The 17,517-nt window shown below is 37.2% G+C and overlaps 1 protein-coding gene across 1 annotated transcript in view; it reads left to right on the forward strand.

Annotated features, from left to right (window-relative positions):
- Positions 1 to 17,517, forward strand: part of LOC114657814 (ankyrin and armadillo repeat-containing protein-like) — a 70,290-nt gene that overhangs the window by 11,130 nt on the left and 41,643 nt on the right. The window contains exons 2-3 of the mRNA XM_028809731.2: positions 2,128 to 3,214; positions 10,118 to 10,296. Coding sequence (XP_028665564.1) covers positions 2,160 to 3,214; positions 10,118 to 10,296 — 1,234 coding nt within the window. The 5' untranslated portion in view covers positions 2,128 to 2,159. The remainder of the gene's footprint in view (positions 1 to 2,127; positions 3,215 to 10,117; positions 10,297 to 17,517) is intronic.

Below are 17,517 nucleotides of genomic sequence, written 5' to 3' on the forward strand. Positions count from 1 at the left end.
TTTTTTCAATACTGTGTATTGTACCTGGGTACTGTGTAATAGTGTGATGACATGTTGACTAATTCTTTGCAGTATTATCCAGTAGTATAGAAACAGTATTCAAACATTTGAACATAATGGTCCACATCTGATCTTTAAATCCAAAAAATCTAGTAAATTAAACATTGATTTTAGGATGAAGTTTAGTTTATGACATTCTACTTTAATTACAAAATAAACTATGAGAATAAAGTGAAAATGTCGAGAATAAAGTAAACATGTCGACTTTATTCTCAACATACTGTATAGGTTTTTTTTCTTCCCTGTGTCCGTATTTTTTTTCATCACTGTGGCCCTAATACGCTTCCGTAGGGCTATACCACAAATAGCATTATAAATGCAAGTTGCAGTTTTATTATTTATGTATATAGCTTAGCTTGAAGCAAGGTCCATATTAATGCAGTTTACCTTAGTGATGGTTCAGTTGGTAAAGATGTCATCACCAAGTTGCACTTGTTTTATTTTATTTTATTTTTATTTGGTGAAGTGTAATGCACCTGGGCTTGAAGTCTTGAAGTAATAGTATTATTACTGGAAGTTGCACTGTTATTTATTTTGTTGTTATTATTTATTAGTTTAAATATTATGCAGTTTAATGATGGTAAAGTTGTTTAAAAAGTCACTTTAACTTGTCAGTGGGCAGAGATTGTTAACATTAACAGAAAGTGTAGATGTTTTACAAAAAATATTTACTCTTTATTCCTTTTCTAAGACATGTTCAGTGCAGCACAACTTTTGTCAAGCAAAATGCTAAATTTGTTCAATAAAAAGGCTCTATATTTTGACTGCAACTGTCATGCAATGTGATTCCTTCTCTTCATTAGTGCCACCCCCTTGAAAACTATCACTTTATGGGGCCATGTAAACCTGTATTGATACTTTTGTGCACATTAAAATGTTTTTTTGCGCAATGTACAATTCTCGTGACAGTGGAATAGGTTATTCTTAGCCAGTAATTGCAGTGGAAAATGTGGTTAACATCCACTAATGCATGGGAAAAAAATACAGTTCAATACCGTGAAACCGGTATAATTTTGAAAAATACCGTGATATACTGTAGAATTTTGGTCATACCACCCAGCACTAAATCCAACTATTTATGATCTTTTCTATGGAACCAACCAATGTGTCCAGGCCATTTTAGAATTTCTTTGGAGAACAAACAATATCTCTTTTGACATTGGCTTTTCTTTACTCAATGACATATCAAAGGCATGCAGGTATTTCTTCTCACTTAATTACTTTTCAGGAGGCATAGAACACTTTTTCAATGAGCTGTACGGAGACCAACAAAGTTACCCTCGTCTGTATGTCCAATTAAATGCAAATTAGTGAATAACTGTCACCACTGATTAGTCTTCCAAATAAACTTTTTAAAAAGTTGTTCTGCCAACTGTCTACTGCAGTAAATATGTTTAATAAATTTGCTCAAAGTCAAAGTGCTTTAGTAAATCTTTAGAAGAGAGGCTTAAAGGGCCTGTTATAGAACATGTATTAATCACTTAGTGCTACATAACACACAAAAAGCTTTTGTTAAGGTCTTGTTATGTACTAGTAAGTTACTAATAGATACACAATAAGTGGCTCCTATTCTAAAATGTATTTTAGTTTATTATAAACAAACAAAGCCTTTGTTAAGGTCTTGCTACATTCCAACATATGGCTAATAGATGCACCTAGATAGCCTCTACTCTAACGTGTTACCAGCTTTTCCTTATCACTCAACAGTGAAAAATCAGATACTTATGTGCAGTAAAGGTCAAAACACTTTTACTTGATTATAGGTCTGATCAGCTAGTGTGCATAGTGCCATTAAGCCAAACCACAGATTTCTCATTGTAGGTCCTCTCTATTTTAATGTATTACCTTTCATTTTGTGCACATTTAATTATTTAATATATTTCACATTAATTCTGTGTGATTTATGAATGGCTGTCCTGTTTATATATAGATGTACCCTTATAGTGTGGGTATAAAATCAGAGCTAGCACAAGACATGAACGTATTTGTTTGACATATCATAATAGGAAAGAACATCTGATAAGAATCTGCCTTATCCAGTTACAATTAACATTCTTTGTATTTTAGGTAATTCTATTTCACATGATCTAGTTGACCAAATGGAGTCCAAAGGCTGGGCACCCATCCACCAAGCTGCTTTCAGGAATTATGCCAAACAGGTGCAGAGAATCGTGGAGACAACTGGAGCTGACCAGCTTGAAACTGTAACACAGGATGGCCTAAGAAACACCCCACTACTGCTTGCCGTTTTAAGACATAGTAAGCAGGCCATAGATGTTCTAGTAGGTCTGGGTGCTGATGTCTCTGCACTTAATGCACACAATTATGGTGTGGTGGAAATTTGTGCTTCTCAAGGATATACAGACCTCTTGGAGCGTTTCATTAGTTTGAAAAACACAAGCTTGGATGTGTATGGAAGGTTAATTAAGTTATTCATCTCAGAAGATGACAAAGAGACTCTGTGTGCTGGCAGAGCCATTCTGACTTTGGGTAGCAGTCAAGAAGGCCAAGAAATGCACACACCTTCTTTAATTAAAGGTGGCTTGGTTATGGTAGCCATTAACCAGATGAAGAAGAAGAATTGCAAAGAGGAGGTCAAGGAGCAGGCTTTAAGCATCCTGATGAATGTCTTAGAAGACCCCAGTGTTAAGGAGCAGATCTATAAGAGTGATGGGCTCACCGTCCTCATCTCTTTACTTCACACAGAATCACCAACACTATGCCAGGGAGCACTTTTAATGATTGAAGCAATAGTTTCACATGAAAAATATGCAAGCACCTTTTTACAATGTAATGGATTGCCTGTACTATTGAAGGTGATACGGCAAGCAAAAGAAAGTGACAGGGAAGGACATGATGACAATGTTTTGATCGCGTCTCTCAACAGCCTAGGAGCCATAGCCAGGGCCAGTGACAGCTGTCGTGAGGCAGTGAGTAAAGAAAATGAACTCTTCCCTCTACTTGTGCAGCTGCTTCAAGAAACAAATTCAAAGCATCATCTGATTGTCTTGTGTAAAGCAGTGTCCAGTGTGGTCATGTGTCACCATGGTAACCAAACAGCATTTATCGAGAAGAACGGAGTCACTCCTCTCATTTCTCTGGTGAAAGTGAAGAATAGAGAGGTGCAGTTGAGTGCCATCAATACCCTTAACAGGTAACACATGTTATTGTCCTAAACACTGCAGACTGGGAAATTCAGTAAACAATAGGTAACTGTTTATTAAATAATAATGTTGCTTGTATCTGCTGATAATGCATGCAAAGTACAACATGTTTTTCTTGACAAGCAGTGGAGCCTGTACACACTATAGAGAATTCAGTACTTAAAAGAAACTGCAGTCATATTTGATCAGTTCATCACAAGTCACAATTATTGTTTTTAGGTCCAATTTAAATGGAAAAGTTTAAGCTTATTAACATAATGCTCATTTTTATATATATCAGTGATTGTGTTGATACCAGAGCATTTTTACAATTCATTGCTTGTGCAAAGATATATATTTTGGTAAGCGTAAGCTATGAATAGTAACCTATTCCATCACAAAACCAATCTAGCTTATCACATACACACATTTTGCTTCTTTCTTCGGCTATAATTGTTGTTGGAAATAGAGTGGCAGCATGGTTTATTCTCAAGAAATACTTCAGAAGCTTACAATCAAGTCATTTTGTTGTTTACATTTTAAAATTCAGGAGACCGCTACATATCATTTTGTCACTTCCAATGGGCCTGTGGTATGTGGAAGTGACAAAAGTGAAAGATTGTTCTCTAATGATCTGCTTCTTATTTCATGTCTTCAAGGCCAGTAACAAAAGATGCCAATTTATCCTGCCTCCTGTTCGCATAAAGGAGGATGACTGAAGTAGATATACAATTTCTTGCCTGTTAACACAGTTTTTTTAATTCTCAAACAAAATACAATTTTAGATATGAAACCCCAAGTGAACAAATAACAGAAAACCTTGATACTTGCAGTTACAAAAGAAAGGTATGAAATTCTAAATAATCTTCATGTATGCCTGGATGTTTCACTGTGTATTATGGTTTTCTTTCAACATCCCGAAGGTCTGTGTGTTAGGTTTGTTTGATGCCTGTCTGAATGTGGGTGTATATATGAGATGGGCTCAGTTTTAGACAGGCACCCCATTCAAGGTTGGATCTTGCCTTCTACACAATGCTGTTGAGGATAGGCCCCAACCATTGCAACCCTGACATTGCTTAAGCAGACATAATTATAAATGGCTTCTGGTCCTGCCATAACAACCCAGTGGGGTTTATGTCTGGGTTTCAACAACCCATTGCAAAACTCTATTTACATTTTTTTCACTTCTTTTCCCTCATACAATACAATTTAGTTTTGTATAGCCCAAAATCATACAAGAAGTGCTGCAATGGGCTTTAACAGGCCCTGCCTTTTGACAGCCCCCTAGCCTTGACTCTAAGAAGACAAGGAAAAACTCCCAAAAAAACCCTTGTAGGAAAAAAAATGGAAGAAACCTTGGGAAAAGCAGTTCAAGGTAGGTTGGGCGTGCAGTGGGTATCAAAAAAAGGGGTAAATAAAATACAATACACAGAACAGAACACAAGTAATTCTCAATATAATATAATATAATGCAATACAAATATTACAAATACAGAGCAGAATTCAACAGTAGATGATATCACATAATATGATTTGGATTTGTTCAGAGTCCTGGAAACCTCAGCCATCAAGCTGCCTCCCCCTATTGGCCATTCCACAGCTCAGTCAGCACTGGGCTAGCCAATCCAAAGAAAGGACCTCTCTACCCAATGATTCCTGCAATCCCCATCCACCCTGTTGTAGACTTGTGTGTTTTGCAGCTTTGTATTGATGCTCATCTCACCTGCACTTTCATCTCCTGAAATTCTTTTAAAGAATCCCTGAACAAATCCATGCCTTCCATAAGGGCAAGTCTTCCAGGTCTTAATTTTTTGTAACTATTACTCAAAAAGGGAGGGAACCATCAAAAACCCCAAACAAAAAGACTTTAAAGTTAATTTTATAAAGCAAATGTAGAATAACAAATAACAAAGTTAATTCCAAAAATACAAAGTATAACATTACAAAATTCAAAATACAAAACACAAAATTCTAACAGTATACAACTAATAGAAGATGAGAAAGACAAACCTAACAAACCGAAAAGCAAACCAAAGTCCCAAACCATTCAATTCAAAGACAAATGCCAAAATTGAAAACAGAAAAACTTAAATAAGATTATAAAATCAAATGTAATTAGCTAATAATGTAAAAACAAGTCAAGATCCAAAAATCCTAGCCATTATATGTATTAATTTCTTAAGGACAAAGCAACAATGAAGAAGCTCTGCTCAAGTGAAACTATGCCACTCCATTGATGCAGAGCCTGAAATTCTTGAAATAATGCCCAGGTTATAAACAAAGACATTAAAGCCCCTGTCACACTACACAACTTTTACAGTAATTTTCACTTATAACTTTCATTTACATAATCTTAGCAAGTCATGAGCAGTTGTAGTGCACACCTGCGACTGCCAGTCATGAAATGTGACATCACCAGTAACTCAGTCATAGTAATCTGTAATTTCCCTTGTCAACATCAAAGAGGTTTGATTTAGTCACAAACCATGATATGCGAGAGTTGACTACAACTGGATCCTCAGCCAGAATTAAAATTAATACAATACCAAAAACAAAGAAGACCCCAATCAAATCTACAAGAAGCAAAATATTGAAGAGTAATGTCAACATCAAAAAAAACAAAAACAAAGGAAAACGGAAGTTCTGGAGCACAAAAACACAGGAGAGGCTCTTGGAAATTTGCAGTCAGCACAAATGTCCATTCAACATCTTGTTTCATTAGTCACTGACTACTGTCTTCCACTTCCAAATCATGGAGCATGACATTGTCCTAAGGCATCTGGAGCCTGTAATCTAATTACCCCTTACACTATCGAAAACAATTAAAAGTTTAACAGCATAATTAATAGAAGACAAAAATAATCTTCTAAAGCTAACAGATGAAACCAACAAGAGACCAATTAACCAATTTTAAATAGAACAACTGAGAAGAATGTCAGAAACAAAATACAAAAGATACTAAAATGAAACCTCAAGGCAACAAGAAAATAAAACTAAAGTGGTACAGTATTATCAAATTATGTCACCTGAACCCTTGAGGGTTCTCTAAGTGAATTTTATAACTTCACATAAAGGTACAAACAGTAATGTAAGAACACATGCACCTGGTGACTTAATGCTAGGAATATCAAAAATAAAACATGGCTGTTGGAGGTATGTGTAGCTGAACATAATTATCACACTGTAGCAATAACAGGCTGACGTACCTTTGTGTAGATAAACAGCAGGAATGAAGGGATGAACTTGGTCAGCACAACATTCAGGTATATATTGTCTATCAGAAATTCATCAGTGCAATGAGAAATGAAGCAAAATGACACTTTTTAATTGGCTAAAAGAGTAGATAACAATATGCAAGCTTTCATAGCAGCTCAGGCCCCTTCTTCAGGCAAGATTTAATACAGAGACTGGAGTTGACTATGTTTATATACACACTAGGAAAGATAAATTATTCTAAAATGCGTATGCCAGACGTCTTTAGCGTCAAATATGAACAGTCCTCTACACCCTAAGATTCATTTAGCAAGAGAGGACAGCAACACATGATCAAGATCATCTGATAACTGTTAAACAAAGCCTTTTGAAGTTTGAGTTGAGTTGTTGAGTTTTCCCTGCAATGTGGATCTGTAATCAAATCTCCTGGACCAGTCAGAGTGATGTAAATAGTCCTCATATCTGGTCATACAACTCTTGTCTCTATGTTGTAATGTAATAAATTTCAGTATTACTTTAACTTCCCATTCCTTTCTTTCCTGCCATGTCTTGAAGTTTAGCTTAATAAGCATTGTGACTTTAACATCATTCCTACAGTGTCCATTGCTGCTGGAGTGAGCTCCTACATGAACATCTCTGATGCCATGATTAATGTGAGACCTGTGTAAATTCATTCTTTGGTGCAGTGTTTCTCCAGTTTCTCCCACATAGAGACAGACTATTGGTGGGACATGTCATGCACAGAATTTGGTAGACCACATTAGATGAGCTGCAGGAAAATGTTCCTGTTGGCAGTGTGGTATAACTACCCCATCTGTAGTGCAAATGTGAGCACAGGTTTCACATCTTTTCTATAGGTGGGAAGAATCCCTAATATGGACTAATATTACTTGTGCCAAATTCTGATCTTTCTATCATCACAAGTCACAGTTGCCAGTTTACATTCAACAACTAACCTAACACAGCATCTTTAGGATGTGAAAACAAAGCTGATTAAATTCCCTTGATTAATGTGTAAACTCCCCACACTGAATTAGGGGACAAACTCTTTTCAGTGGGCAATGAGGCAGTAATTTTACCCACTATGTCACCTGTCCTTACTATAAACTGGAGGAATGCTGAAGAGCACTGAGGGCAGCAGCAGTGAATATTCTGTAGAACTGTTTGGCAATTCGAGTTTGCTAGTACTCTGTTTGCTGATGTGTTCTGTTTTTAGTGACAGAGCAAACATTTACAGTCTAAAGAGCACAAGTGTTCTGTTGCTATACTATACGCATAGGACTGGCTCTAAACAGTAGAAGGAATAATCTGAACCTTTTTTTTTAAACAATGATAATTACTAGGGGTGTAAGAATGGTATTGTTAGCTCTATCACTCGAAACGCCTCTTTTAAACTATTGCACACTCAACTGAATGTTTGTAAGAGAGCTTACTATGTAAACAGTGCCGAGGAAGTGGCTGAACATACTGAAGGCGACTTCTAGAGATAATCCATCAAACGAACACATGAATCTGAAATACAACTTGTATATTCTTTAAGGTAAATAACAGAAAACTTTCTTAAGGGTGCCAAAAATCTTAAGCTACACAAATATCTACATATGCCACACTGTGACAATTATAATTACACAAAAAAGTGCAGTATAATAGCTGACTTTTATATAGCACCTGATATTGTTTCATGATTAGACTGCTGAACAGACTTACATGAAGAAATTAAACTGCTTATTATATAAATACACAGAGAAAACTAAAAGTGTGTGCATCACACATACAGTAGTTGTATAACAACCATGACAAAATAAACTATTGCTCACTACATTAAATTAATAATAATAAAAATAATTCTTTACATTTATATAATGCTTTTCTCACTACCCAAGAGTGTTTTACATGGTAAGTAAAATCTCTTAAATCACTTAAATCAAAATTAAAACCACTTAAATCACTAATGACTAAGGTGTAGCATCCACCTGGATGATGTGATGGCAGCCATTCTTGCACTAGTACACTCCGCACACATTAGCTGTTAGGTGGTAAAGGTGTGAGAGGGATCACAAGCCAATTAGGGACAGGGGATGCTTAGGGTCCAGAATGATTGGGCCATAGTGGACATCTGGATACACCCTTCTCTTCTTCAAGAATGCCCAGAGATCTTTTATGACCCCACATAGAGTCAAGACCTCAGTTTTACATCTCATCCAAAGGATGGTGCCATTTCTACAGAACAGTGTCCCCATCACTGTACTGGGGCATTGGGATCCACATTCAGACCATAGGGTAAGGGCCTCCTGCTGGCCTCGCCAACACCTCTTCCAGCAGCAACCCAAGCTTTTCCTAGATGGCCCCCCATCCCAGTACTGGCCAGGTCCAGACATGCTTAGCTTCAGGAGGATGACCTGTTCTGAAGTACAAGTGGTATGACTTCCACCATGAAACACCTTCAGAGGATTATACAGGGGAAAAAGCTAACAAGATATAACTTTTTGTAAGTAATAATTATGTTTAAAAATTATATGTATAATTTATAAATGCATTAAGTTTTTTTTTTCTGTAAAAGTGCTTTTTATTTTAAACCTTCATTTGTCAAATACTGAATATGATAGAGCAATTCTGTTGCCAGATTTGGATTCAGCACCCTCAAATCTATAAAGAACGCCTCAAATTTTTGACTGGAGTGAATTTAATTTAATGTTGGTGTTAAAATCAAGCAAAGATCTTAATTCCTGACTAGGCAGAGCTTAAAATCTGTACAATTTCTGTTCAATTTTATCCTTATAATCAAGTTCAGCCTTTCCAATCAAAGTTATAAATCCTTCTGTGCTACATGTGCCTCAATAGGTCACCTTATTTAAAAGGATTTTTTTTTATCTAATAATGCAATAAAGATTTGTTGATCCCGAGTTTATTGCTAGGGCAGACGTAAATGCTTTTAAAACAATAAGTGTTCAAAAATGCTGTTATCGGTGCTTCTTCCTTTAAACATTTCCCAATTTTAATTTGAAAGCATCCATATAAGCAATTAAGTTGTATTTTCTGTTCTCTTTTCAAGTCTGTCTTTAACAGTTAGGAAACCATCCAAACAGTTATTACCCATTAGAGAACTATGTATTACATCATTTGGAACAGTTTTACTTCAGTATTTTCAGGGGGCACTGAGTTATAGTTGAATGTAACTTGAATTCACAAAGGCGCGTTTCAAGAGCTGAAAAACACTCCAAGTGATAACAACTCTTACGGATGGTTACTTGTAAATGAAGAGAACACCACTGTGATCAGTAGAGCCCAGCGACACTTTGGCTGTAGATTTCTGTGGCCCCTTAGGTTACCTGTGCCTCCCACCACCTTGTACTGAATAAGCAGAATAAAAAAAAATGAATAATTGATGTTTATAATATTTTGTGTTAACAATGGCCTGATCACTGTTTATGTGGGATTTACACTTTATATACATGTATGCATGACATAAAGTTGAAACTGAATGTGATATAATTATTTCATATTGTAAGAAAATGTTAAAAAGTCCAAAAGTGTGACTACTTTTAGAGCCACTACTGGAACAATGATTATAGGAAATAATGAAAACTGTGCGTTCATTGTCTTCCTTATAATGGTCCTATTAACATTGTGTCCAGTAACATCCTGTAGCTCACAGTCAGTTTTCACATTTTTATGCGTCCATAATGCTGTTTTCTCTGTAGTCTGGCAGAGGGAAATGAGGCCGCACAGAGGCTTGTTCAGGAGCAGGGAGGGGTGAAGCCACTGATGCAGCTGCTGAAGAAAAGTCGACTGGTGGGCACACAGGAGGCTGTGGCTGGAGCACTCTGGGTCTTGGCAGGTACAGACATTGATGACCAGAGGAATATGGCCACAATGATAGGTACTGTATGAAAACCATCATATACCAGTCATACAGTATGTATTTCTTCACTTACTGTATTTTTCTTCTTTCTTTGCCTTTTTCATAGTCTCAACTATGGCCTTTAAAGACTGAGTGGATGGACTCAGGTGCTGGCATGTTTAGTTGCTGTGGGAGATATTTGTTATTATGCTTTGCCTTCATGCTTTGGTTATCCATTACTTTTGACTACTTAAGTTATGTAACACTGTCTGCTGTAAACGATGCATTAGAAGTAATGCTCTTCAAATATTAACTTTAGTTCAATTAATCCCCCCCCCCCCCCCCCCACCTCCAGAGATTGCCATTATATTTTGTTTTAGTTTTCTCTAGCTTTATTATATATTCAAATGTGGGCTTACTGCAGTGTATCTATTAGTCACTTATTGCTATATAATACAAAGAAAGTCTTTGTTAAGGTCTTTTAACATAACAGTAAATGACTAATAGATGCTCTATACTGTAGGTAACCTCCATTCCAAGGTTGCAATTTGTGTTTTGTTAGTCTAATTAAAACCAAATAAAGTGTTTAAAGGTTTTGTTACAAAGCAGTAATTGACTAATAGATGCACCTAGGTAGCTCCTTATCCAAAGAGATACCCCTTTGTTCTCTGACTCTCTCTCATTCTCTTTTAGTTACCTTACAATATACTCTACATTAAAGTAATCACAGTCTCATTATTTAAAAGTACAAGTTTCTGCATATTGTGATAAAGAGTTTATATGACTGAAGAATACAAGGAAGAAGAAGTGCAGTAGAACTGGAGCAGCCATATAAGGATTATGTGTTAATGTTAGCCACAGTGGTGAAGGAAGGGCAACAATTATTGATGGCAACCATGTAATATTACAATGGAGGCATAGTGTATCAGTTTAATATATCATTGTTTAATATACATTTAATATGATCTCTAGAGCTTGCCGATGGGAATTCACTAAAGGTTAGAACAATGCCAACACTAGTAACTGCAGGTGCATGTCTTCATCCTTAGGAAATAAGCAAACACATACACTCACTGGACTTGCACTATAGCTGAAAACTCTGCAAGAGCTCTTAAAGAACAGGGCTGAGCAAATGGAAGCATGCACCCACACTAATCTTAAACTCAACAAATAACTAGAGTAGTTCCATTCAACTGAACCTGCCTTTTCCACTGTAAAGTCATAGAGACCCAAGGGAAACCAGGATTCATGATACAACCAGCTCAAGACAGGGCACTACTCCATTCTCTAACACACACACTAGCATTCATGTACAAAATGTCAGTTTAAAGCAGTGGTTCCCAACCTTTCCTCTGCCCTCTACTTTATGTTCGCATCCCCTACAAAAATAACATCACAATTGAAGATGAAGAAGTCAAATTTCTCAGTTTTGAACCACAAATTGAACCACATGCCATACTATGGGTGAACATACTGAAGTAAAAAAATATTTTTTTAAGTCACTGAATAACATTTCACTGCGGTGGGTTGGCACCCTGCCCAGGATTGGTTCCTGCCTTGTGCCCTGTGTTGGCTGGGATTGGCTCCAGCAGACCCCCGTGACCCAGTGTTCGGATTCAGCGGGTTGGAAAATGGGTGGATGGATGGATAAAATTTCAATATAAGTTGAGCAATTTATGTTTATACAGTAAATCTCTATAATCTTGTAAATGTGCCACCCTGTGAAGCTTAGACACTCAATTGACAACCCGGCGTTGTGGTATCCCACAAAGCATCAAGTGCCACAAGGAAATGACACATGATCGAGGGGTTTGGGGGCTTGGAGACCCCTATGAAGCAACAGGTGCCAGCACTTCTTAGCAATGAAACAGTCAATGACCTCTGTCCCCAATAACACCTGCACTGCAGTTTAAAAACATGCGCATCCCAGTTAAAATTGCAGTGTTACTCATAGGATCACCAGCATGAGAGATGGGCTGAGTGTACACAGCAGGTGTTGCATCCAATTAAGTGCCCCTTGTTCCAACCTGGAAAAAATGTCAATCAAACCTCAAAATGAGTGATGTTTCACAATCAGGGCTTGCACAGAAATCAATACTAGATCTCTTTTCTCTACAGATCATTGCAAGGTCTGAATTCCATACCCTTATAAAGAGTTATTTGCCTTTATGAACGCTCCACCTATAGCAAGGAACACACGAGAATGTCCATTTCTGTGATTCTTTCACAGATGACAATTGCATGCTTAATGCTTGATTCTTTTCATATCATAGAAGAGGAGCACTAATTAATAAATGAGCTGTAAATGAGGCAGCACATTGCATAACACCAATTGCACCACTATAAAGTCGGGCAGTGCATCTCATTCAATTTTGCTGAAACATGACATAGCCTTTCTCTTTGTCGCAACCCCTGAAATGCAATCTTGCAGCACCCTTGTTTGGGAAGCTCTGGTTTAGAGTAACTAGGCTGAACAAGTGCAGTATGTTTACGGGATATAGGTGGAGGCAAGACTGAAGAGAAGAAACCCTGGTGTCCTCAAGAAAAACAAGGAAACACCAGAGAAACAATGACCAGGACTTGAAATTCAACCAGACCGTCTGTGCAAGAAGGTAGACCACCACAGTACTGTGCCTTCCTGCAAAATATCATTAGTTAAGTAATTACATCAGTTCCACATGTCGCTTTTTTTCTGTCACAAGGTGGTAAATTTGGCAGACCACAAGGGCAAGTAGAAAAGGGACAGGAGATGAGCCCTAGTCAATAGAAATATGTTAATCAATGAATTAGCAGCACAATGAAGCAGCAGTAATCTCGTAGTAAGGAGCCTGGTGGGCCACACCCCTGGTGCTGCTTTTGTGAAGTTTACATGTACATCCTATGGTTTTGCTTTGGTTTCCTTTCATAGTCCAAAGAAATGCAGGTTAGGGGCACTGGCGATGCTAATGAAGTCTCTGATGTGTGTGTGTGTGTTCACTCTGTGTTGTGTTGGTGCTCTGTCCAGATGAGTATTCCCCAACTCTTCTGACTCACTAAGATTATGTAAATGACACTGGAAAAGTCATACAGCGTGCTATAATTACCTTTACATTCGACCATTATTTGCAAAACATAACACAATTAACTATTTAGTTGTGTTGCATGTTGTTTATAGTATTGTCTATACTTCTGTCTAAAGACCTGGGGCCTCATGTATAACGCTGTGCATAAAACCCACACTATAACATGGCGTAAGCACAAAAGTGGAAATGTTCGTACAAAAAAATCCAGATGCATAAATCTGTGCGAACGCCAGCTTCCACATTCTTCCGCTCCATAAATCCAGGTCAGCGTGAAAAGTAACGCACGCGCCTGCTGTCCTGCCCCAGCTCCTCTCAGAATTATGCCTCTTTGAATATGCAAATCAATATAAATAGCCCTTAAGCTCAGCCTTCTGTGAAAAGACAATGGCAAGAGCACGAGGGAAAATAGAAGAATTTCAGCGAATACCAAGTGGAGGCAAGGAAAAACATACTATTTGTTGGTTTAAACAGTGGTATAAACAACAAAAGGAAGTTGATCGAGTGACATAGCAAGTCGGAGAAACTCGAAAGCTCAAGTTCACAAAGTTGCACAGTGCCTGAAATTAAAAAGAAGTTGTCACATATCAAAGTCGCCGTGAAAAGACGAGTCGTAGCCCACCGTCTAAGTGTCATATGAAAGCTTATTAGGGTACAGAGAAAAAAAAATTGGCACACAGTGGGGAAAAAAGCACGAAATGTCGACATTAATCTCTAAATTTCCACTTTAATCACATAGTTTATTTTGTCATTAAAGTAGAACATCATAAACTTAATCTTAAAATCGTTTAATGTTTAGTTTCTCAAATCCCATCATAACAAAAGTGGCACGTTAAATGCTTTGTTTTGTATTTGATCTTCTATGTGCTCTATGTGTGTGAATTACTACGTGCTTCCGGGCTTTCTCTTCCTCTGACAGGACACAGAATCCATTACATTCGTAATATTACAGCTCTCTGAATAATTAAAATACTGAGATATATACGTGATATCATTTTCATGATGATAGTAGTTCAGCATGTTATTAAACATGGGAACACGGTGGCACAGTGATTGTTCATGTCTCACGCAAGATGCTTGCTGCGCCATGCGCGACCTTCGATGAAATACTTTATTGTAGCAGTACTGTCTCTTTCAAACGTACTAACCCTCAATTCCTGTCCTTACTTTTCTTTCTCCAAATACCCAATCGCCACACAATCAGCTCTGTAATAGATGTTAAGCCGTCTGTAAGCTTTGAACGCCAATTCTTCAAAACTTTTAAGGAACATTGAAATTTCTTTGTAGTACATGTTAAATTATTCTATCCATCCAGTGTCGCACCAGTCCTAGCAAGAGGCAGGAACAATCCGTGAATGGAGCGCCAGATCGTCACTAGCGCTGCAACACCGTGTCCTCACATGTTTAATTATTAATAACTAGCTGATTACCCAGTGGCTTCGCTCACTGTGTGCAAGGGAAAAAAATAAAATATAGAATTTATAAGTTTGTTAATTGCCAATTTTATTTTTCAACAAATTTACAATAACATAGAAATCAATATAAACAACATTATTAACATCTTTATCATATGAGAATATGAAGTAATATATAAGAAGCACATTGCAGATAAATAAAAATTATTAAACAGTAAAATCTTCTTCTATAATACGCTACCGTGGGTGTTCGTTTGTCTGTCCAGGATTTTAAATCACCTGTAGCTTGCAAACTGTTTTACCTATTGACTTGAAATTTGGTACACATATACTACGTGACGTCTACTATCCGCTTTCGGGGTGATGATTTTATCACTCTTTTTATTTTTATTTTATTGTAGAATCCGCGCACGGCCGCCGTTCTCATTCCCTACTGCCTTCGCTAATCATTCTTGAGGCAGATTGAAGACTTAAGTGCCAGATTAAGTGAAATGATAAAGAAAACGTACTAAGTAATTGCAACACAAAAACTAAGTTATTTGTAATGCGAAAAGATGAAGACGAAAGAGAAGCAGCGGGCTGCTAGGGTGGAGTAAAGAAGAGCTGCTCAGGAAGCAGCAAGCACATCAACCTCTGAGCAAATGAATGCTAAACATACAGAGAGAGAGGATGAAAACCATGAATACTCAAGTCAAGTGTATTCAATGCATGTTATTGTGCAGTGCGCCGTTACTGGTATTTTGATAAAAGAATTTGAAGAACATATAAGAAGCATATAAATTATTAAACAGTAAAACATTAACATTTAAGAAGTAAAGATACATTGAGTACTACTGCAGTGCTTTTGGGTATACTACATTTTTTGTTTGCCCATTACGTGCATAAGTGTATACATTTTTTGGTGTACCTACCCGAGAACACGCGACATATATCTGACCGTGAGAGAAGCAAGGATTTTAAACACGCGTTGAGTTCATCTGCTGGTGTCCCTCGTGGAATAACTGGTAATGTTTGATGAAAATCTCCTGTGAGTAAAACGACAGTACCTCCCATTATTTTGGTAGGATCTCTGAGATCTTGCATTGTTCAGTTCAAGGCTTCATAAGCTCTTTTATGTGCCATGGTACACTCATCCCAAACTATTATCTTTGAATGTTGCAAGACTTTTGCCTTTCCAGAGCCCTTGCGTATGTTGCAAATTGGATTTTTGTCGTGAATGAGGTTTAATGGTAATTGCAATGCCGAATGTGCTGCACGGCCTCCATCTAATAATGTAAAAGCGATTCCCGATGACGCTACAGCCAGAGCTGTGTCACGATTTGCTCTCTCGGCAAGAATCAGGTTTATTAAGAATGTTTTCCTGTTCCTCTGTGGTCATACGTAATTTCCGTTTCAAACGCTCATATGTAAGTTCCGTTTCAAACGTGAAAAGAATTTTATATATATAGATATAGATTATTTAAATGAAGTTAAAGTTTTATCTTTATAATATAATAAACATATTTTTCTGCATTTTATCTTAAAAATGATATCGTCATCATATGTAAATACGCGCTTTATAAAGGCTCAGGTTGTGCAATATTATAACTGTATCGCAAGTTTACAGTGAGGAAATTGTACAAACGGTTCTACAAGGAGTACTTGATGGACTGATTTGAGTGTGTTTATAGTTCTTGCGATGAAACTTTCTGAACCATGAGGAAAGGCTCTGAAGTGTTTGCCGTATGAGAGCAGTTCAATAGACAGCATGGCTGAGGCAGCATGTGCTTGATGCTGTATACTGATAATTCTCTTTCCCCACTCATGTACAGTGATATAAATACTCCGAGTGGTGCAGTGAGAGTAATATGGAAAAAGATGATCCGATGTGGCAACTCCTAATGGGAGCAGCTGAAAGGAGAAGAAGAAGGTGCAATGAGAGTAACAATGCTAAAGCAGCTATTGTATTTAGAATAATTTGATCATTCTGTGGACCATTATATTGTTACAGGTTAATTACAATCAGATGCATTAAACTAATAAACAATATGCGGTTAATTTCAGTGTATTTATAAAGCCATGTCAGCGATGTGGATCTAAAAAAGAAAGGGAATCCACACTGGAACAGTAGCACTGCTTTGACGCTGGGTGCTGCCTGTCTGCAAAACAGAGCGGAGAACTTGTGTATGCCAGGGTATGAGCTACCATGGAAATGTGTGTGGCTTTACGCCAAGTAAAGTAGCCACAAGGATATGGACACAATTTAGATAAAGACAGTGCTATATACAATAAATGTCATCACTCATCAGTGCCTCATTGGGATTTATGATTTAAATGGTTATGTTTACAGTTTATGAGATATTGTTGCTATATTTACATATATATTTAGATTTCTGTTACTTTATATATATGTATGCCTTTGTTTTAGCTTGTACTGTGAATGCTTAACCACCATTAAGGATGATCTTTAAGCTGTAAGACAAGGCCCCTTTCAAATGTGAACACCTATGGACAAACTACTAAACCAGACAGATCTGTGAGTCAGGTATAAGATTTTTTATGCGTACAAAAGAGGCTCATAATGTGTGTACGCAACTTCTCACGCAAACATTAGAATTTATAAAAGAAAAGTTGAAGGAGAAACATGCATATACTGTATTTAAAGCAACTCTGACCCCTGCGTACACAACATTTCAGAGAAATGAAAAATGACGACACCCTTGATCAAGTAAGAAAATGCAGCCAAAACAGCTAAATGATGACTCACATGTATAGTAATACGTATCACGGAGTTGTAATTATAATGT

This window comes from Erpetoichthys calabaricus, chromosome 9, assembly GCF_900747795.2.
Source record: "Erpetoichthys calabaricus chromosome 9, fErpCal1.3, whole genome shotgun sequence".
In the NCBI taxonomy this organism is placed as follows: Eukaryota; Metazoa; Chordata; class Cladistia; order Polypteriformes; family Polypteridae; genus Erpetoichthys; species Erpetoichthys calabaricus.